Here is a 22,587-nt window from a genome sequence, read left to right on the forward strand (position 1 = left end):
GCCCCTGGAGGTCCTGTACAGGGTTGAAGGGATTTGGGTGGGGCAACAGTACCACTATGTGGGACGACTGTGGGTTGGGCAGGATTTGACACTTCTGTGTGCCTTGGCTTTCATATCATGTAATAACTTCCCAAGTATACCCACTGCTCCTAACAGTTATATATGTGATGTGTAGTGTGATAAATTGCCATTTTAGGAACCTAATTTTTATGAGGTCATTTTGTTTTTTATTTTATTTTATTTTATTTTATTGAGTTGGAGTCTCACTCTGTCGCCCAGACTGGAGTGCAGTGGCCGCTCCCGGCCACCGCAGCCTCGACCTGCTGGGCTCTGGCGATCCTTCCTCCTCAGCCTTCCGAGTAGCCGGAATTACAGGCGCGCGCTACCACGCCCGGCTGATTTTTTGATTTATTGTAGAGATAAGGTCTCGCTGCCCAGGTGGTTCTCGAACCCGCGGGCTCAGGCAATCCACTCACCTCAGCCTCCCAAAGGCGCGGGATTACAGGCTGAGCCAACGAGCCCGGCTGTCATTTTGTTTTTACTTTTTTAAAAAAAATTCAGAATCGCACTCTGTCTCCCAGGCTGCAGTGCAGTGACATGCTCATGGCTCACTGCAGCCTTGACCTCTTCCTGCACTCAGGTGATCCTTCCACCTCAGCCTCCCAAGTAACCACACCTGGCTTCTTTTTGGAATTTTTTTTTTTTTTTAATTGGAGTCTAACTCTGTTGCCCAGGTTGGAGTGCAGTGGCACACTCACAGCCACCCCAGCATCCACCTGCTGGGCTCTGGCTATCCTTCTCCTCAGCCTTACAAGTAGCCAGAACTATAGGCATGTGCTACCATGCCGGGCTAATTTCTGATTTATCATAGAGACGAGGTCTCGCCAAGTTGTTCGGGCTGTCTTAAACCAGCAGGCTCAGGCAATCAGCTTGCCTCGGCCTCCCAAAGTGCTGGGATTACAGGCTGACCCACCAAGCCCAGCCTACTTTTTGGATTTCTTTGTAGAGACAAGTTCTTGCTAAGTTGCCTAGGCTGATCTTGAATGACTGGGTTTACGCAGTCCTCCTACCTCAGCCACCCAAAGCACTGGGATTACAGGCATGAGTTTCTGTGCTCAGCCTTGTTTTTACTTTGAATAATTTTTATTTATTTATTTATTTTTACCACACAGAAGCATGTGGTAAGAAGTTTACCTGCATAGATATTTTTCCCCCAAATGGGAAATCAATTGTAAAATACATGTTTTTAATCAACTTCAAAGAGAGATATGTTAGAAAATAAGAGTTTCGTGATTTAATGGTAGATATTGGAGAGAAACATTCTCTCTGGTCCTTATGTAGGTGGCAAAAAATAGCATTCCAGCTCTATAATTTTACAAGTATTTATACTCATCATCATATCTAACTGCATGCTTTAACATTTTTATTTCCCAGTGGGAGAGGACACACTCGTGAGCTAACTCGAAGGGCTCTATCTAGAACGTTATTTTAAACAGCAGTGTTTTTCCAAAATTTGGTTATTACAGTTAACTCACTGTATGCAAATTTACATAGAATTCTTTAACTACAGAAGAAAAAAACTGAAAATGAATGTATCAACTTTTATTATTTATTTCTGTTGTCCAGGGTAGTACAATGGCACAGATAGCTGCAACATATAACTGGACTAAGAGAAACTAACTCCTGTGAAAACCAAGCAGGAAAAACAGTACCTCTGCAAAATTCTCTGGCCATCCAGACCAATTCTCTGGAGCCAACATTAGTAAATTATCTTTTAGAGTACTGTGGCCTCTAAGCTCCTTGATGATAGACACATTATTGCACGTCATGATAGAGAGCACGTAACAAGTCCAAAACTGCAGGAGGAGGTTGCTGTTTATTTCACCCTTGATAGTAGACTCAGATCTACTTTCCAAAAAACTAAGGAGAATGGGAATAAACTGCAGATGTTTGGCTCTTGTCTGGCTCTCAGGGTCTAAGTAGCACCAACAAGCTATACCCTGGAGCAGCAGGATCTTTATTTTTGGTGCCACTTCATAATTTTGCAACAAGTGAGATACTTCTTGCATGTATTCGGCTGCAAAATTTCCAGCAGTTGGTCCTCCTGTAGAACAAGCATTTGCATTTCCGTAAATATTTAGTGTATTTAATAGTAACACTCTGGAGCGCTCATATGTGTTCATATTCTTTTTCTTTTGACTCAAAGTCGCACTCTGTCGCTCAGTTTTGACCCTGTTGGGCTCTAGCGATCCTTCCACCTCAGACTTCCAAGTAGCCAGGACTACAGGCACACCTGATTAATTTTTTATTTATCGTAGAGATGAGGTCTTGCCAAGTTACCCAGACTGGTCTCAAGCCTGCGGGGTCAGGGAATCCACTTACCCCAATCTCCCAAAGTGCTGGGATTACGGGCTGGGCCACCAAGCCCGGTCTTTTTTTTTTTTTTTTTTTCCAGGCGAGGTTTCACTCTGTCAACCAGGCTGGAGTGCAGTGGCATAATCATGGCTCACCACAACTTTGACTTCCTGGGCTCAGGTGACCCTTCCACCTCAGCCTTCTGAGTAGCTGGGACTACAGGCACTTGCCACCATGCCTGGCTATGTTTTGTTTTATTTTATTTTATTTTATTTTTTGATGGAGGTTAGGTCTCTCTGTGTTATTGCCTAGGCTGGTCTCAAATTCCTGGGCTCAAGCAATCCTCCCACTTTGGCCTCCCAAAGTGCTGGGATTACAGACATGAGCCACTGTACCCGGTCTTGTGTTCATATTCTTGTTGCCATACATATGACACTTTGAAAACTTTGAATTTTCTTGTCTCTTTTCCCCCATTTCCTATGCTGCTGCCTTGAAGATGAGAAAAGTGTGTGTTGACAAGCAAGGAGTGCTCTGAAAAGCATGGGAAGGTCTCGGCCTGCCCGAGTCTCCTGCCTAGTTCCTTTAATCAAACACCCAGGAGTGAGATTTCAAGGTGAATAAAACCTGGCTGTGTTCACTTAGCAAATCTCCCTCATGGTCTCATTCTGGATTCTCTGCCTTTAGTGCTGGAGAAAACCCAGAAGGATACCAGAGTATCAGAGCCAAGAACAAATCAAAAAGCTGAGCAGCAAAGTCAGGAGAGACAACTAGGAGAGGTTTTCCTGAGTGGCTATCCACAGCTGTCCTGTTCTTACACATTTCTTGCCCAAACTCTTTCGTAGATATGAGACCAACATAGCCTCAAAAGATTTTTCTCACTTTGGCTACTGACCCAGCCTGGTCCTAGACTCTACTTTCACCATATACCTGAGCCCCGGACCTTTCTAGTTCAAATCTCAACTCCAACAGGTTCTAGCCAAGAAGACATAGATGCAGACTTTTTAGATGGTGAGGAGTAGCTGGCATAGCCAGTCAGATTCTTTCTACTGGAGTTTTGCTCCTGCATGGATTTCTCTTGCTTATACTGCCACAGTCCCATGGTCCTAAGAATGTTCTATTCAACATTAAAGCTTTAGCTGAAGCCTGAGCAGAAGCCCCTTCCTTGCTTCCCACCAGAACAGCTAAGGCTGAATAACGTCAAACTAAATAATTTGGATCCTTTTGTAAGGAACTAGCTCTTCCCTCAGATGGTAAATACAGCTACATGGGGAACTGAACCTGCCCCATGTGGGGGTGACATATACACGTTTATACATTTACCCACGGGAGTATCTGTGGTTTTCCTGTCTCCTTTCCAGCTCTGTGCCAGTGGTTCCCAACCATTCTGGTACCAAGGACTTCTTTTAGTTTTCTCTCATGAGTGCCATTCTTTGAGAGATTTAGTCTATCAAACTACATCTAAGTAATTCATTTTCCCACTTAAAAAAAATCCAAGACACTTATAGCTGCCAGCTAGAGTTTCTTATTAAGAAATGTGTTATTGAGGACTATCTATAAAATCTCATTATAAGAACGGGAGTGGTGGCTCATGCCTGTAATCCCAGCACTTTGGGAGGCAGAGATGAGAGTATTGCCTAAGTCCAGGAGTTTGAGACCAGCCTGGGCAACATGGCAAGACCTCATCTCTACAATAAATGAAATAATTAGCCAGACATGGGGGCATGCGCCTGTAGTCCCAGCTACTCAGAAGGCTGAAGCAGAAGGACCACCTGAGCCCAGAAGGAGGTTGAAGCTGCAAAATCCATGATCTTGTCACTACACTCCAACCTGGGCAACAGAGTGAGACTCTGACTCAAAACAAAACAAAACCTCCAAACTCATTATATATCCTAAATTTATTTGGAAAAAAAAAAACAACTGGAGTGAGTTTGGACTTGACAATCATTAGAGCAGTGTGTGTTTAAATGCTTTCTCACCATTTTCTAGTCAAATATACATTAAATATTGTCTTTCACTGATTCACCTTGTCTTATCTAATAGGTGTTTCTAGAGCATTAAGGTCTTATTGATTTTTCTAATATATTTTCTGTGCAATGCATAAAATAAAGTTAAAAGGTAAAGTATCATATTGGAATCTGATTGGAATCATATCACTAGGTTGGATCGTATTACTAGGTTGGGATTTTACCAACTCAGTATAGCCCCTTTGATTTTTTTAATGTGAGAAACTTGATAGGCAGTTTCAATATATATATTTTTTAATTCATAAAAACGGGAAACATTTAGTTAGTAATTTATTTGATGGACATATTCTTTTAAAGCATGAGCTCTTTGAGGAGAAAATAGTGATATGTAGCAGTGCAAAGATAAAAACAATGATAATAGATTCAATGAATAATTTTATCAAATGAAATGTTTTTGGAATTTTAAGACTAGGCCTAAGAAAAATAACTGGATTACAGTGTTATAACAAACAAAAAGATTATGGAACATCTATTTTTGTGTAGTGGGTTGAATCAGTACCTGTGAAGGCCAACAGTCCAATTCTCTGGGCAGCCTGAGCTCTCTTTTCAATGGGTAGAGATTTATCCTTCAACATTTGCCCAAGTACCACAATTTTTTCCTTGTGAAAGATAGCATCATCTGAAGGGACTTGTTCTTCCTCCTTCTTGACAAAAAAATCCTTCACAATGACACTCCAGAAATAATGGAGGTGCTGACACAACCCCATAAAAAATCGATGCACCTTAATCCAAACCCATACACCACAAAACTGTCTCTTAGCCATTGTATAAAAAGACCCGTGGTACTTCAGGTACAGGCTGGCAAGAACAGGAGCTAATAGCCAAAAACTCTGGAATGCATCACTTAGCAACACTAGAATGGAATATACAAACCAGGGGATGGCAATATATGTCTACATTCTTCAACCTGGCATTAAAGGCCTTCTGTAATGTGAACTAACTCAAGTTCACTTTCACGTCTCTGGTATACAAAATCTCAATTTAAACTGGTTTCCCCCAACACTTTTTGCACCTTTGCTTAGGCAGTGCTTCCTTGGAACTTGCTTATTGTACTTTGACTATTCCAACATGTACTGAGCTTCTTTCCAACCATCTTTTGTGGTATTATGCCCCTCTGCTTATTTGCTACCTAATCAGAATTCTTCCCTACATCATAGAGTTACCTTACTTTGCTGAGAACACAGAAACAATCAAAAGAGAACTTCTATAACTCTCACCGAGGCATCCACCCCCATCTGTTTCTATCGCCTCTGACTTTCCTTCTCTTCCTATGGATACTCTCTCCATTTGTGCAGTAAATTTCAGCCAACCTCTCTTACCCCACCCAAAAACATTGCTCTACAATTCTTCTCTTGGCCTGGCAGTTTCCGTCTCAACTGGATCCTTTGCATCAGCAACAAACATGCTATGTTTTTTTTTCCCCATTAAAAAATAAAAAAACTGGCCAGGCATGGTGGCTTACACCTGTAATCCCAGCACTTTGGGAGGCAGAGATGAGAGGATTGTCTGAGTCCAGGGGTTCGAGACCAGCCTGGGCTACTTGATGAGACCTCGTCTCTACAGTAAATCAAAACATTAGCTGGGTGTGGTGGCACATACCTGTGGTTCCAGCTACTTGGAAGTCATAGGTGGAAGGATCACCTGAGTCCAGCAGGTCGAGGCTTCAGTGGCCATAAGCATGCCACTGCATACCAGCCTGGGTGACAGTAAGACTGACTCAGATAGATAGCTAGATAGATAGATAGATAAACTCTCTTGACCCTACTTACCCTCTCCCCTCAGCTACTGTACATTCATTCTCTGCTCCCCTATACAGTAAAGCTTTTTCAGGAGTTACCATACTCACTGCCTCTAGTCTTTTTTCATCCTTTCTTGGATGAACTTCCAAATAGGATTTCAACCTCATGATTCCTTTGGAATAGCCTGACAGGGTCACCAATGACCTTTGTTCTACTGAATCCAGTTTTTAGTTTTTGACTTTTGACACTTCTTTCTCCTTGAAACATTTTTTTTTCCATCTAGCTTCTAAGATATCATACTCTTGGTTGTCTCCTATTGGCCACTCTTCATTCTCCTTTTGCTGGTTCCATCTCTCTTTGTGACCTCCAAATATTGGAGTGCCCCAAGGCTTGGTTCTTTTATCTCTCTTTTTTTTTTTTGAGTCAGATTCTTACTCTGTCGTCCAGGCTGGAGTACAGTGGCACTATCATGGGTCACTACAGCCTCAACCTCCTGGGCTCAGGCCATCCTCCTGCCTCAGGCACCTGAGTATCTGGGAACACAGGCATATACCACTGCGCTCAGCTAATATTTTTTTTGTAGAGAGAGTCCTCACTATGTTGCCCAGGCTGGTTTCAGGCTGTGGGACTCAAGCAATTCTCCTACCTTGGCCTGGGGTTACAGACATGAACCACCACAGTGGGCCATTTTTAAGTATTTAAAATTTTTTTGAGAGACAGTGTTGCCTAGCTGTTGTGCAGGGGTGTGATTATAGCTCACTGCAACCTTGAAATCCATGACTCAAGTGATCCTCCTACCTCAGCCTCCCAAGTAGCTAGGACTACAGGTGCACACTACTACGCTCAGCTAATTTTTTTTTTTTCATTTTTTTTTGTAGAGATGCGGTATGGTTACATTCTCCAGATTGGTCTCAAATTCCTGGCCTCAAGCAATCCTCCTGCCTCGGCTTCCCAAAGCACTGAGATTACAGACATGAGCCACCATGCTCCAACCAATTTTATTTTTGACTAGACCTCTCATCTGAACTTCAGACTCAGAGTCAATTACCAGTTTGATATCTCCAATTGGATGTCTAAGAGGTTTCTCAAATTTAACATGTTCAAAACAGTTTCTGGTCTTCCTCTTTAAACCTGCTGTTTCTCAGTTTTTCTGTCTTGGAAGACAGCATTCCATCCTTCTAGTTGTTGAAGTAAAACATTTTGGATTCATCTTTGGCTTCTATTTGTCTCACATCCCATTTCCAACTTATCAACAAACCTATTGACTCCACTTCAAAATATATCCCAAATTTTACAAAATATACCTGTCTGTGCTCTTCCTATATTAATGTGTGAAAGTTTTTAAAAAGAAAAAAAATGGAGTTATTCTGCTAGATTAAAAAAGCCTGAGAGACATGACATCTAAATTAAAAACATAATCCATGGTTGGATACTGTTTACATACGTGTGTGTATTTCTCTGTGTGTGTGTATGCTACAAAGGGTATTACTGGGACAATTAGGGAAGTCTTTTCTTGTCCAATACAGTAGCCACTAGACACATGGGGTTATTATCTGAAATGCGATTAGTCTGAATTGAGATGTTCTGTAAGTATAAAATTCACACTAGACTTTAAAGACTTATAGAAAAAATGTTAAGTGCCTCAATTTTTATATTGATTACATTTTGAAATATTTTAGTTATATTAGGTTAAAGAAAATATATTATTAAAATTAATTTTTTAAACTTTTTTTAAAATGTGGGTACTAGAAATTTCAAAACACCAAGCATGGCTCCTTTTCAAGGCCTTTGACCTTACTGTTTTACGGGGGAGGAAACGTAATTTCTTTTGTTCCATTTTTTTTGGAGGGGGAAGAAAACCACTTTATTCTAACTCACAAAAATAACAAAATCACAACAGCTGGCTTAAGGAGGCCATACAGACATTTGCCCAGCCCAAAATATTACACCATCTCAATGAAATTATACACAGTAAGAACCTCTTCCACTGTAATTTTGAAGCAAGGAAGCTATGAATGACAGAGTAGAGGTTTAACTGATGGTTTTACACTTTATACCGTCATTATCAATTGTGTTTTTATGCTAAATTAACTTGGTCATGAGAGCCACTTTTCAATTTCTTCAACCTGAACTTCTTGATTAGGCTAACCTGTTTGCAAGTCTGTACTATTTCAGCACCTCCTTGAAACACTCACAGAGCTTTATGTTACCCTGGTTCTGGGCACACTCCGAAAACTGTTTTATCTTGTAAAAGCAAGGCTACTGCTGCTGTGTGGGCTAGGCTTCCTGAGCTTCCTGGTAAAGGATGTCGGCCTTGAGGGTTTCTCCACTGAAGCCCCCAGGGATGGCATGACCCAGCGTGTGCTGGGCAGCAGAGCCCACAGCCACGCCAGTTGCAGTGGTTGCCATCTGGGCCATCACCTAGCTGGGGAACAGCAGCAGGTGAGCCAACTGCAGGTATGGGGCTGCTGCTGGGAGCTGAGCTGCTGGTGTTGGCCTGGGTGCAATTCTCATCTGAGGGGCCCAGCTGGCAGGAGGGGCCATCAGGGAGGTACGGCTTTGGCTTCAGTACAGCATCACAAGTACCCTGCAGTTCGGCGTCTATGGGTATGAAACTACAAAGAGCCCCCTTAGTTTGAGGCATTTTCCTGAAATGAAAAGTCAGATTAACAAAAGAAAAACAAGCCGAAGTTTATTATCGCGTGCTGCACCCACCATGCAGGAGAGGCCTCAGTTCACACGGATTTCTCCAGGCAGTGGCTTAGGGGCCTTGCTTAAATTGTATTTTTATCAAAGTGCCATAAATCCTATATAGTGACAGACAAAGAAGGTATCTTCAGGTATCCAAAAGGCAGGAAAATGTGGGAAGGTAAATTTATGGGAAGAGTAAAGTCTTCCTGGATCCTCTGGCAACGCTGTCTCTGAGCTCCAACAAAGACAGAGAAGAGTGGTGGAGTGTGGCCCTGTGTTTTAACCTTTTAACTTTAACTAAAACCCCCAGTATTGCAGACAGGAATATTTTGGTCTCCTTCAGTTGCCTTCGCCTGGAATGTTCTTCCCAGACAATCCATGTGACTCACCCCCATTAACTTCTCAGATCATTCCTCAAATCTAATTTTCTGTGAGGCCTTCCTTGACCACTCTCTTCAAACTTGTGACCTTTGTCCCCTCACCTTACCTCCCCTCACCCCTTCTCATACCATCGTTAGTCCCTTTTTCTGCCTTATTGTCTTCCCTTGCCAGGATATAAGGCTTGGGAGGGCTGGGATGTTTATGTCTTTTTTTTTTTTTTTACTGCTGTATCTCCAGTGCCGAGAACAGTCCCTGGCACAAACCTTATTCATAGTAAATATGCCATAGATACTTGTTGAATAAATAGGAAGTTAGAGATCTAATTTTAGAAAACAACGATTTTCCCCGAACAAGGTGTACTTAGGGCTTTCTCAAAATCAAAAAATAATATCGTTTAATAAGAGGTACTATCTGTAGGAAAATGACAGGTATAAAAAGATGTTTTTTCTATTTGAGTAATTTGTTTTTCTGATATAATGAGAAAGCACTGGCATTTTCCAATGAGTTTAGGTTTACAATTTTAGGTTATAATTTTGTAAAGTAACTAAGTTAATTTTGTTAAACGGCATAGCAACAAAACTTGTAGGGGAAGACATTTTTACCACTGACTCAATATAAGCAATCACTGGTATTTAATGAGTCACTTGGTAAATGCTTTGAGAGTTGAAAGTCAGGGGCGTCTTGTGATGATGCTGGTGGGGTTTTGGGCTGGGAACACATACAAATAAACGAGAGCTTTTTTTCCCCAAGGAGTTCAGTGTCTCTGCTCATTGATACAACTGTGAAACACAGCTCTTTTCTCTCCAATTAGCTTTACAACAAGCCTGAGATTTATAATCCCTATTTATAGATAAAGGAATTTCAAAATAAAAATAAAATCAAGTTGAGAATGAGGGGTAGGGTGTTGTGTAAAACCGACTCAGGAAAGGCATGTGAAAAAAATATATCAGACTCTGTACATGAGACTAATAATTCAAAAATAATTTTTATTTTAACTTACATGACTGAAAGAGTGATGAATACAAATGCCAAAAAATTAAAAGCACCCCTCAACCAAACATAAAATACAGAAGAGAATAAAAAAGATATGGAATTAATTACTCATGCAATATTCAAAAAAATAATAAAAAAAAACAACAGCAAACCAAACAAAAAAGTCTGCAACATCTGTGACTTGACTTCCTATAAAATAATTGTTTTAACCATTTAACATAGACTATAGACTATACAAACTGACTATTGACTGTACAATGTACCTTTTAAAATGAAGGATATATGCATATATATAATATTTATAAATATACACATATGTACATTATAACTTCACAGTTGAAATAACTATTTGCCAGAACCCTGGCAAACAGTTTTCACTTTAAAATGAAATTAAGTCCTTTTTAAAAGTCTTGCTAAAATGTAAATATTTAAAATTACATCTAAATGATATTTTATATAATCATATCTAGAGTACAGTTGATATTCCACAGTATACACTCACATATATTGTTGTGATACCTTGGCATACCTGACCTTTATTCTTTAGAAGAAGAAAAGATACTTAATAAGAGCTACTGAATGGTTTTATACTTTGTTTATTGGACTTGGTACTTTGAGAAATTTGGTACTCTGAAGCAATAATGGGAACTGTTGTTTGAACTATTTGGCTAGGGAATTCAACCAGGGAATGATTTCTCTGGGGGCAGTAACTACCCCTCAGGGCACCCTTCTTCTTCCTAATCTCATGGTCATTTTTGCAGAAGCAGGGATCACTTTTAATACTCCACTCCAATCCCATTAGGAGGCCTCCAACTTCTGGGCTCTTCCACCTCAAAGAGCATCACAGCTTTGTGAATCCATAACTTTTGGTTTTGATTTATCTTAGCAGCAAAATACCTCAAAGGTAAGAGTATCATTAAAAATAGGTCTCGTTAATTTAAGAAAAAAAAACTTAAGCTTTGAGTTTTTTGTTTTTAAGAGTATGGGTAATAAGGTAGTTCTTACTCAGCTACCTATATTTTTACCATAATAGAAACATGATTTTGGAATTTTCAGGATGGAAGAAACAAAATAAATAGTGGGAGCTTAAAAAAATAAAATTAAAAAATTAAATTCCTACAATGGGTCATTTTGCCAGGATCTGCAGGCAAATTTTATCTGAAGACATTCTTTTTTGTGCTTTGTATTGAAAGTAAGATTAGGTAGCTAAGGGGGCTATGCAACCCTGAGAACACGACAGAGAAAAACTGCAAGGCATATGATATTTATCAAAGTATCGCATGACTAGTTCAAGCTTATAGAAGAACTTGCAAAAAAGTACAAAGATGGCTATTTTAAAATTTCATACATATTAAGAAGGACTCATACTGAGTACTGTCAGACACAATCAACAATGTAATCTATTGAATTATACATAGCCCTATTCTATCGGTCAAAGGAAAAGTAGCTTAGTACTGTGTAACTAAACTTTGAATTCTTTCTATAACATGCTAAATATCCAGATAACCATAGCAGAACCTTCATGTTCTCAACACTTTCAGCTAAACCACAGCACCACCTTGATGAAAAGGGCCAGATATTAAGACAGTTGTTAGGCAAAGTTAACTTATAATTAAAAGGCTGTGGCAACTTCAGTTCCATGACGACCTCCAACTTTAACACAGTCTCGAGGAAATTTGTCCAACTGCTCATATGCCAGCCGTCCGTCTTCTCCTGAATATAGAGCATTAAATATGAATACCAATGCAAACTTAACTTTTTTATTGATGACTCAAAATAAGTTAATATAAATTGTTTAGGTATGAATTGCTATGATATGCCATGCTAACATTAGGTAGGGAAAAGCCATCTGTTATTGTTAATTATGTCACTATTTTCTAGGTAATGTTTAGAACAACCAAAAACTTTTGAGCTGTTTTTTTCTCTTTTTGCCAGAGACCAAAAGAATGCCAGGGTAGGAAACAAAGTAGAAGTCTTATGGTCATTTGACATAGATAATACCTCATAATAGATTTATTTCTGAGCAATCATATGGATTATTGGGTGTATTAGGGATTTCAATATGGTGGATCCTTGACTTCAATACATTGGACTTTTACATGTATACATTTATATTGATACATCTAAATGATCATTGGTAAAAGGCAAATTGAGGCTTTCAAACTTCAGCTAAAAGTCTACTGCAATACCACCCTGAACCTGCCTGATCTCATCAAACTTCAGCTAAAAAATTAGTTTGCTATGCAAACATATGGAGATACTTTCTACCAGCCACCAGCTAGTTTGGTTTTGTATGTAGCAATATCTTGAACAATCAAGATGTGTTTGCAAATAATTTAAATATTTTATTCTATTTTTCTATTTTAAAACAATGATTAGAAAATGGGAAAATCAGCCGGGCTCGGTGGCTCAGCCTGTAATCCCGCGCCTTTGGGAGGCTGAGGTGAGTGGATTGCCTGAGCCCGCGGGTTCGAGACTCGCCTGGGCAGCGAGACCTCATCTCCACAATAAATCAAAAAATCAGCCGGGCGTGGTAGCGCGTGCCTGTAATTCCGGCTACTCGGAAGGCTGAGGCGGAAGGATCGCCGGAGCCCAGCAGGTCGAGGCTGCGGTAGCCGGGAGCGGCCACTGCACTCCAGTCTGGGCGACAGAGTGAGACTCCAACTCAAAAAAAAAAAGAAAATGGGAAAATGAAGCACAGAGACAAGTGAAAAGAAGCAGCTCTTTTTACATTTAATACAAGTGAGACACAGATGGAAAGGATTAGTTGTGCTCAATCAGAAGTTCACTGTGAGGGAAAACAGTAATAAAAGATTCACATAATGGTGAAAATATATTGATATCAGGGGGTTTTAGAAGAATAGTGTAATTATGGATTTTACAGTATTGTAGTCTCTGGAAACAGAAACCTTTCAATAAAACAAAAAGCTGAATTGGTGTTTTTTTTTTGAGTTGAAGTCTCACTGTCACCCAGGCTGAAGTGCAGTGGCATGATCATGGGTCACCACAGCCTTGAGTTCCTGGGCTCAGGTGATCCTTCTGCCTTAGCCTCCTGAGTAGCTGGGACTACAGGCGTGTGCCACCATACCTGGCTAGTTTTTAAAAATTTTTTGTAGTGATGAGGTTTTGCTATGTTGCCCAGACTGGTCTCGAACTACTGGTCTCGAGCAATCCTTCTGCCTCGGTTTTCCAAAGTGTGGGGTTACAGGCATGAGCCACCATGCCCAGCCAAGAAGAAAGGCTGAATTTAAATGGTAATTGCAGATGATCTCTGACTTACAAATGTTCAGCTTATGCTTTTTTGACTTCAATGGTACGAATGCCACATGCATTCAGTAAAAACCATTCTACCCATAAAACCATTCTGTTTTTCACTTTCAGTACAGTATTCAATAAATTACATAATATATTCAACATTTTATTGTATAATAAGCATTGTGTTAGATGATTTTGCCCAACTGTAAGCTAATGCAAGTTTCAGAGCATGTTTAAGGTAGGCTAATATAAGCTATGATATTCTGTAGGTTAGGTGCAATAAATGCATTTTCTATTTAACAATATTTTCAACTTACAATAGGTTTATTAGGAGGTAACCTCATTATAGTCAAGGAACAACTGTATTTAAAATTAAGTCACAGCAGCCAAGGTAAATTGCTCAATAGCCACATATGATTACTGTCTGTCATATTGGACAATGCATACATAGAACATTCACATCATCACAGGGGAATATATTGACAGGTCAAGGCTAAAATACGGACGTGATCCCATACTGGTTGATAAACAATTGTGGCTCTGAGCCCTTTGAATGCCTGCAATGACCTTCTGTACTTTGTCACAGGGATCTTTTTTTTTAAGTCATAGTCTCACTCTGTTACCCAGGCTGGAGTGCAGTGGCATGCTCTTGACCACTGCAGCCTCAACTTGATGGGCTCAGGTGATCCTTCCACATCAGCCTTCCAAGTGGTTGGGACTACAGGTGCACACCACCACGCCCAGCTAATTTTTGACTTATTGTAGAAATGAGGCCTCCCCAAGTTGCTCAGGTTGGTCACAGACTCCTTGGTTTAGGCAATCCTCTTGCCTTGGCCTCCCAAAGTTCTGGGATTACAGGCATGAGCGAGCCTTGTCATCAGGTATCTTATCAATTCCCATTGAAAATATTACTTTCACAATATTAATTCAGGCATTTGTGTGAAAGAAAAATGTACCAGTATTTGTGTATTAGAGTTTAAAAAAAAAGATTCATAACATTGAGTTTAAAGGGTTCTCAAACTTCATAGTAGAATAATCTGGGAGGCTTTTAACTATTGTAAAAAAAAACAAAAACAAACAAACTGATGCTAAGAAACACTTCAGATCAATGAAAGCAGAATCTTTGGGAGTGGAACCCAGGCATGGCTATGTTTTAAGTTTCCCTGATAATTCCAATGTGCAGCCAATGTTGAGAACTGCACACTGGTGCATGTGTGGACGTGGGTCTGGTGTGAGCAGTTCAAGTGAGTCCTGGGGCACATTCTGTAGGGATCAACTTCCTTAGGGTGCACTGGAGATAGAAGCTTCGTTGGCTTTGCAAATGCCTGACTTACCATCATTGTTATTTTGGAATACTAAGGAATAAAAGAGTTTATTTATTTTTATTTTTTGAGTTGGAGTCTCACTCTGTCACCCAGGCCAGAGTGCAGTGGCACACTCACAGACGCCCCAGCGTCAACCTGCTGAGCTCTGGCTATCCTGCCTCAGCCTTCCAAAGTAGCTGGAACTACAGGCGTGTGCTACCACACCCGGCTAATTTTTGATTTATTGTAGAGACAAGGTCTCACCAAGTTGCCTGGGCTGGTCTTGAACCAGCAGTCTCAGGCAATCCACTCGCCTCGGCCTCCCAAAGTCCTGGAATTACAGGCTGAGCCACCAAGCCCGGTCAATAAAAGAGTTTAAACTAATAACACCCTGAGTACATTTTAAGAGAATTAGATAATTTCTATGCCTAAAATAGCCATCAAAAATAACTGTTTTATCCTTTAAACAAACATATGATGTCTAAGATTTCTGTGCAATGAATGATATATTCAATAGAAGAATGAAACCTTATTAAACCCATAACTGTAAGAAAGAAGGCCTAACAATGAATTGGATTTTTATGATGATTATAAATGTCATGAGATTCTCTTTCACTTTATTAAGCTACTATCCCAAACTAGGATGGCTTTTTTCCAGGTTGTATTATTGACTAGATTATGTTTGAGGACTTTCAGGAGTATCATTTTTACACTTTAAGAGTATATTGTAGAAAAATCACTTTTTCTTCTTTCTTTGTATCTGTATTCTTTTTGTTTATTAAAAAAAGCTTCAATGAATATTCTTGTTCATGTATTTTGAGTCACTCACCTAATTGTTTATATAGGAAAAATCCCAAGATAAAACAATTGACTCATCATACGTCATTCAATGCTTCATACTTGACTATATAATCCTAAAAGTGTGTGCATTTAAAATTTTGAAATACATTGTCAAATTTTATCTCAAGAAATGTATACCCATTTTACCTTAGCAGGATATGAATGCTTGATACCCATAGCTATCAAACACTGGATAACTTAAAATTTTCATAGCAAAAAAAGAATTCCCATTCTTATTTTAATTTGTATGTCTTTGATTACTAGTGTAGTACAGCATCTATTCAAATGTTTATTGGCCATCTTGTATTCCTTGCCTTTCAATATCTGGCTGTTCTGTACTCTTCCCTATTGTTGCTCCCCTTCAGAATTTTTTTCTTACTATTTATTTTTGGTTGAAGTTTAAATAATTGAATTAAAAATGTAATTGACTTTGTATTAAGCATATAGATTTGCTCAGAGAATAAGAGCATTACCAGAGTGATGATTTACACTAGAACAAAGTGAGACTCTTCATTTGGTCTCCCCTTTTTATGATCTTTGATGAAGTTTTATAACTTATAAAACTTCTTCATATGAGTCTCAATCCTTAATTTTTTTCATATTGTTCCCAGATGTTCTATATGTTAAACTGTATTTTGTATCAGAATGTTTGCCACTGCATTTCCTACCTGATTCTTCTTGTTAAATAATAACATTCAAGTTTTGTAACTTCATTTATAAGAAACAAGAAAAAAAGAAAAAATTATTTATAACAACTATTTATATTTTTTCCTTTTTTTTTCTTTTTTTTAAAGAGATGAGGGTCTTGCTCTGTTGCCCAGGCTAGAGTGCAGTGGCATACTCTTAGCTCAGTGCAGCCTTGAACTCCTATGCTCAAGTAATCCTCCCACTTCAACCTTCTGAGTAGCTGGGACTACAGACAGGTACAACCATGGCTGGCTAATTTAAACCAACAAAGATTTTTTTAGAGATGTTATCTAGGCTAGTATTTATGCTTTTAAAATTTATTTTATTTTATTTATTTATTTTTATAGAGATGAGATCTCATTATATGGCTGGTCTTGAATTCCTGGGCTCAAGCAATCCACCCGCCTTGGCCTCCCAAGGTACTGGATTACAGGCATGAGCCACTGTGCTTGGTCAATGCTTTTTTAAATACTGAGTTAAAAAGGCTTGCCCCACATTTCCAAGTTCCGAAAAAGAACCTTTATAAAGTAAAGTGAAGGGGAAGGGTTACCTGGACATTGTAGAATTTAAAAAATACTCCAGTTCTTTTCTTTGGTGTCAGGACTCGGGTGGGCAAAGGTCAGCAGGACCATCAGAGGCTATCCTGGGAGTCCGGGTGAAGCTGAGGTACTGAGGATTTACAACTTTTCTGGAGATGCATTCCTGGTACCTCAAACAATCACTGTCCTCCAGAGAGTACCAACCCCCACCCTGGCAACCCCACCTAGATTCCTTATTGCCTCTGCTTTAGGATTTAACGTCTGTGTTCTGATTCCAAGTAGTACATAGCCCATATAGAAAGACTCCAGAGAATAAACCTTACTCACAGCATCCAGACAAAACAAGGATTTGGGGTGATGTGGCCATAATCAGTTTCTCTTATTATGTGTGTGTATGAGTAGAGCACTTACAGGGGAAAAGACTGCTAAAACAAGAAGCCTTCACTGTTCCTTTTGAGAGTATCGGAAGTAAACAACCATGTAAGAAAACAAAAACCAAAAAACTCACCAAGAGACAAGAGGGTTTCTGAGGCCACATTTCTGATTTCTTCAGTATCAGACTGACACAATGTCACCAGCATTTTAATGCTTTCAGTAGCCTATGGGGGGAAAATAGTTGAGTGTTTTGATGTTTAGGTCACAGTCCCATGAGACATGGCATTTCATAGCTGGTAAGAATTTTAAAAAACATTTTATTTAGGGGTTCTCAAACCTTGCTGAGTGTCAGAATCACTTAGGGAGCTCCCTTAAAAATACAGACACCTGGTGTCACTCCAGATGCACCATGTTGGACTTTCCTGGGATGGAGCCCAGAATTTATACTTCCAGGAGCTCTGATGGTCAGCTGAATTCCTCATTCCACAGCAGACTCCAGGTCTAGAGTGAAGTGACTGGCCTGCTTTTCTAGAATAGAATCCATTTTCCCTAGTTCTTTCTACTGCATCTTACTGACTCTAAAATAGCCCCAGTTTAAGACTTCTTAATATTTAGCTTATATACTAAAATAGAGTAGGAAAATAAAATAATAATGGGAATTTTTCCACTTGTTTATTCTACAACATTTACTGAGCTCTCTTTGAACCAGACGGTTCACAAAGCATGAGAGATTCTGCAACAAACCAGATATGGTCTTGGCCCTCAAGCATTTACAGTTTAGTGATTAAAGCCTTTGCTTTGACCGTCACAACATGTACATCCATGAAAATTCACCAGGTCACTGTATCCTCATGTCTTTGTTTACATGAGGTCTCTATCACAGACTTTCATCACTGATATGTCACTGGATATCAGAAGAGTGTCCAAATAAATAACAATCACTGTGGACTTTTTTGGCCACCTGAAGGTAAGTTTTTGACCAAGTAACAAGGAAGACAAAAATTCCCAGAGTTGTTTTTGGTCACAGGTCATTCACTTTTTCTTTTGGGGCATTAATCCCTTTCTTCATGTCCCATCAGGCCTGCAGGTACCCGCCCCTTGTCCCACACACCATTCCAAGAGTTCGACAAGTTCTAAGGTGTGGCCTTCTCATATTCTTCTCTTATTTTTTTGTGATGAACATAGGTCAAACATTAAATCTTGCCTTTGGAAAGGGAAACTTCCAGCTGGGCTCGGTGGCTCAGCCTGTAATCCCGCGCTTTTGGGAGGCTGAGGTGAGTGGATTGCCTGAGCCCGCGGGTTCGAGACCTGCCTGGGTAACTTGGCGAGACCTCATCTCTACAATAAATCAAAAAATCAGCTGGGCGTGGTAGCGTGCGCCTGTAGTTTCGGCTGCTCGGAAGGCTGAGGCGGAAGGATCGCCTGAGCCCAGCAGGTCGAGGCTGCGGTGGCCGGGAGCGGCCACTGCACTCCAGTCTGGGTGACAGAGTGAGACTCCAACTCAAAAAAAAAAAGAAAAGAAAGGGAAACTTCCATGTTGGGAATTATCAGCCTTTCTTTACTTGTTTACACTCTGGGAGCAGGGAGAGATCCCTGCTCACTGATATCTCCCTCTGACACAGTCAAGATGACTTAGCTGCTTATTAAAGAGAACTGGTGGGCAGGGATTTGGACATTTAGTGGCACACTGAATTTTAGTATTTTGCAAATCTTATTTGTTCAACACAATAAACATTAGCGAAATTATCATATCATCTCTCTGTTTGGATAAGATATACTTTTCTTTCTTTTTTTTTGAGTTGGAGTCTCACTCCGTCGCCCAGACTGGAGTGCAGTGGCCGCTCCCGGCCACCGCAGCCTCGACCTGCTGGGCTCCGGCGATCCTTCCGCCTCAGCCTTCCGAGCAGCCGGAATTACAGGCATGCGCTACCACGCCCGGCTGATTTTTTGATTTATTGCAGAGGTGAGGTCTCGCCAAGTTGCCCAGGCAGGTCTCGAACCTGCGGGCTCAGGCAATCCACTCACCTCAGCCTCCCAAAGCACGGGATTACAGGCTGAGCCACCAAGTGAAGGAGGATGGTGCCAGTGAGACTCAACACCCTTTGAGGCCAAGAGATTTATTAGAGCAGCAGCTATAGAGAGAGAAAAGAAGGTCTGCAATCACCTGGTAGGGAAGGGGGAGAGAGAGTGCCAGGGCGAGAGAGGTCTGTATTTATTGGTTTGGGAGGGGGTGGCAGTGCTCTATAGGAGCCTGGCGGTGCCAGCTTAGGGTCTTTATTGGAGGGAGCTATGAAGTAGTATTACTATAGGGAGATAATATTTGTGTAGAGGTTTAAGTTTCGTGCGCGCAGGGAGAGCAGGAATTTAGGGCCTTTGTTGTCTTTGTTAGGTTCCATATAGTGTTTTAGCGCCATCTTGGGAGACTCTCTTCTGACTGTTCCCTGTGCCTTTCACCGAGCCCAGCTAAGATATACTTTTCTTTCCTTTTTTTTGGTTTGGGGTCTGACTTGCCCAGGCTGAAGTGCAGTGGCACAGTCATAGCTCACTGCAGCCTTGACCTCCTCCCACTTCGGGCTTTTGAGTAGCTGGGACTACAGGTACACCACCATGCCTGGCTAACTTTTTATTTTTATTTTTGTAGAGATGAGGTCTTGTTATGTTGCCAGGCTGGTCTTGAACTCCTAGGCTCGAGCAATCCTCCCACCTTGGCCTCCTAAAGTGCTGGGATTATAGGCCTGAGCGAGCTACCATGCTGGCCAGATATACTTTTCTAATCTGACCTAAAGGCAAATTGATTCGCTCAGGCTATTGCAAAACATGATTATTTGCTGCCACTTACTGACTTTAATAAAACGAAGTTACATGTAGTTACTGTTTAAGGCAAAAAAGAACTCCCTAAGCTAATATACAGTTCAAAGGAGATGAGAAATACCACTAAAAAAGGTACTTTCAAATATGGAACAAAGCTGTTATATACACTTGGCTGAGTCTGGTTCAAAGTGAACTGCCAGGGGGCTCTGAGACCAGGCTTTACCTCAAGAGTTTTCAAGGCCAAGCAAGCTGCCTTCTGGAGCTGAAGGTTTGTCTTTGTTAGTGCTTCACAGTAATAGAGCAAGGCCTGAAAGAGAAGGCATTTTTATTTGTTTGTAGTTTAAGAGGTACAAACAATTTTTATTCCCTTAGATAAACTAGAGCATATATTCCAGTTTTGTTCTACCTTCAGAGCAAAAACCAAAAAACAAACAAAACTTATGAAAATTCATGTTGATCAAAAGAAGCAACAACATTTTAATGCAGTAGTAAAATTGGAGATGAGTGTATATTTCCAACTTGTCTAGGTGGTGAGGAGGAGCACAAAATAATAAATCAACACACACAACTTTTTCTTTGTAAAAATAGTAGTAGTTATGGTTCTTGAAGCAAGATTCCAGGTTTACAGTAACACCAGCTCTCACCTAGGTATTTTTGTATCGCTTTAGCCCTTCATATCTAGTTTCAAGAATTTAATGTACTAACTTTAGCTATTCCTTATAAGAAAATATGGTAACAGTTCAGGCTTTAGGGGTCAAACATTTCTAGGCAGTAACTATCACTTAACTAGTATATCATCTTAGCCAACTCTAACTCTGTGGAGACTCATTTTTCTAATCTATAATGGAAGATGATAACATCCAACTTGTTAAAAACAAGATAGCTCAGCAATGCAGCACAGTGCCTGGTGTTTAGTAGGTACATAGCAATTGATAGTTTTTATTATTTCTTGTTTTTTCTGACTAGATTGAAATCCCTTCAAGGGCAGGGACTTTTCTCCCTCTATTTCTACAGAAAATCCTTTACACATTGCCAGGGACACAGTAGGCACTTAATGTAGACTTATTAATGATGAAATGAATCTGAAAGAATAAACATGAGAGCTGAACTGGAATGAAAAAAAAAGAGCATTTAGTCAGTGGCATGTGCCCTAAAAGTAAAAGTCACACACAGAAAAGCTAAAGGAATGTTGTATCACAATTGTTATTTCTAAAGACAAACTACAACACTGGTCCTTCACCATGACTACAGAGTATCACAGTCCTGCTCACAGAAAGCAGCACACTCAACTCTGGGCATACACTGTTGTCAGCATTGTTCACTATCCTTTAATTTTCCTTCTCTCTTTTCGATGGGGGTGAGAATGGTTGGCCCCCAGAACAGCCTTTTGAGCTAACTCCACTAAGAGACTATAACCTTGGAGGAAAGAACTATATAGAGATCACTCTCTTGGGCATCAGAATGGATGATCTTCTTGTGAGAGTACACAAACATCCCACTCCACCCTAGTTCGGGTAATGCCTTAGACAACAAACTCTTCTCAGAGTTCAACATGGGACTCTTTCAAGAACAGTTAAAAGGTCACATTTAATTTTGTTGAGATAATCTGAATTTTGATGAGTTTGTTTTTAGATTGTACAAATTGTAAATGGCTTCAGAGGACCAAGTTCATTGCTTGTACGAGACCCCAATGTGCTTAAATTACAGATTCCTGTTGCATCTGGATGGCTATTGAATTAAAACTGAGGAAGAGGTAAATGACCTCTTTCAGAGCAAGAGGAGTTCTGGCTTTGAAAATTTAAAATATCCTAGCTCTTTCACCCAATTGCTTGATGACTTGACCCCAAATTACTCATAAAATATGCCTATACATAGATGCACACATACAAGCACATGTTCACCATAATATTTTTCTGAGTTAGAAATTACACAAATGCCCATCAACACAAAATGAGAAAATAAATGCTAGGATATCTATACACTGACATGGCACTAACCTGTAAATATAATAAAATAAATTAATATGTTCTAATGTGGAAGAAAAACAGCCATCATATAGCATATTTTAAAAATCAGCTATGAAGCCATAAAAAAGAACAAAATCATGAATTTTGCAGCAACCTGGATGGAACTAGAGTCTATAATACTGAGTGATCTCTCACAGAAACAAAGATTTGAGTATCACATGTTCTCACTCATATAGTGGACCTTGAACATCTATCATAATACTAAAAGAAAAGGACTGACAGTGGTGGGAAACTATGCGAGGGGCAGGAAGGGGAAGGGAGGTGGGACTAATGGTAGTGAATATCTGTCTGGGGACAGGGAGACACCCCTTATCAACAAGGGTGCCTGAACGATGCATATTTATAAACCTAACACTTAACTGTACCCCACAATTTTAAAATTAAAAATTAAAAAAAAATCAGCTATGAAACAGAACAGTATGATCTCATTTTAAAATAAAAATTATATATGTCAGTGCATATGTAGAAAAACATCTGAGGGACTAGACACTAAGTTATTAATAGTTTTCTCTTGGGGTTGGACTTATGGAACACGTATCTACTTATAAGTTCTTTAGTTTTCATGG

At 39.9% G+C, this 22,587-nt stretch overlaps 2 protein-coding genes across 2 annotated transcripts in view; both read right to left on the minus strand.

Annotated features, from left to right (window-relative positions):
* Positions 1-1,676: 1,676 nt before the first annotated feature.
* On the minus strand, positions 1,677-5,143 carry CUNH6orf229 (chromosome unknown C6orf229 homolog). Its single transcript, XM_021713063.1, has 2 exons — positions 4,879-5,143; positions 1,677-2,104 (listed from the first exon to the last, which is right to left on the minus strand). The coding sequence occupies exons 1-2, from the start codon at positions 5,141-5,143 to the stop codon at positions 1,677-1,679; spliced, it is 693 nt and encodes a 230-aa protein (XP_021568738.1).
* A 5,013-nt stretch (positions 5,144-10,156) lies between these two features.
* RIPOR2 (RHO family interacting cell polarization regulator 2) overlaps positions 10,157-22,587 on the minus strand; it is a 90,292-nt gene continuing 77,861 nt past the window's right edge. Inside the window, exons 20-22 of the mRNA XM_008059391.1 lie at positions 20,218-20,301; positions 17,317-17,407; positions 10,157-11,896 (exon numbers count right to left, since the gene is read on the minus strand). Of these exons, the coding sequence (XP_008057582.1) occupies positions 11,796-11,896; positions 17,317-17,407; positions 20,218-20,301 (276 nt within the window). The 3' untranslated portion in view covers positions 10,157-11,795. The remainder of the gene's footprint in view (positions 11,897-17,316; positions 17,408-20,217; positions 20,302-22,587) is intronic.

The sequence above is a fragment of the Carlito syrichta genome, unplaced genomic scaffold (genome assembly GCF_000164805.1).
Source record: "Carlito syrichta isolate Samal-C Ts95f unplaced genomic scaffold, Tarsius_syrichta-2.0.1 Scaffold304018, whole genome shotgun sequence".
In the NCBI taxonomy this organism is placed as follows: domain Eukaryota; kingdom Metazoa; phylum Chordata; class Mammalia; order Primates; family Tarsiidae; genus Carlito; species Carlito syrichta.

Coding starts and splice junctions, on each gene's coding strand:
- CUNH6orf229 (XM_021713063.1), bottom strand. CDS start 5,143: ATGGCTAAGAGACAGTTTTGTGGTGTATGGGTTTGGATTAAGGTGCAT. Junction 2,105..4,878: donor TGGACTGTTGGCCTTCACAG/GTACTGATTCAA, acceptor CTTGTTCTACAG/GAGGACCAACTGCTGGAAAT.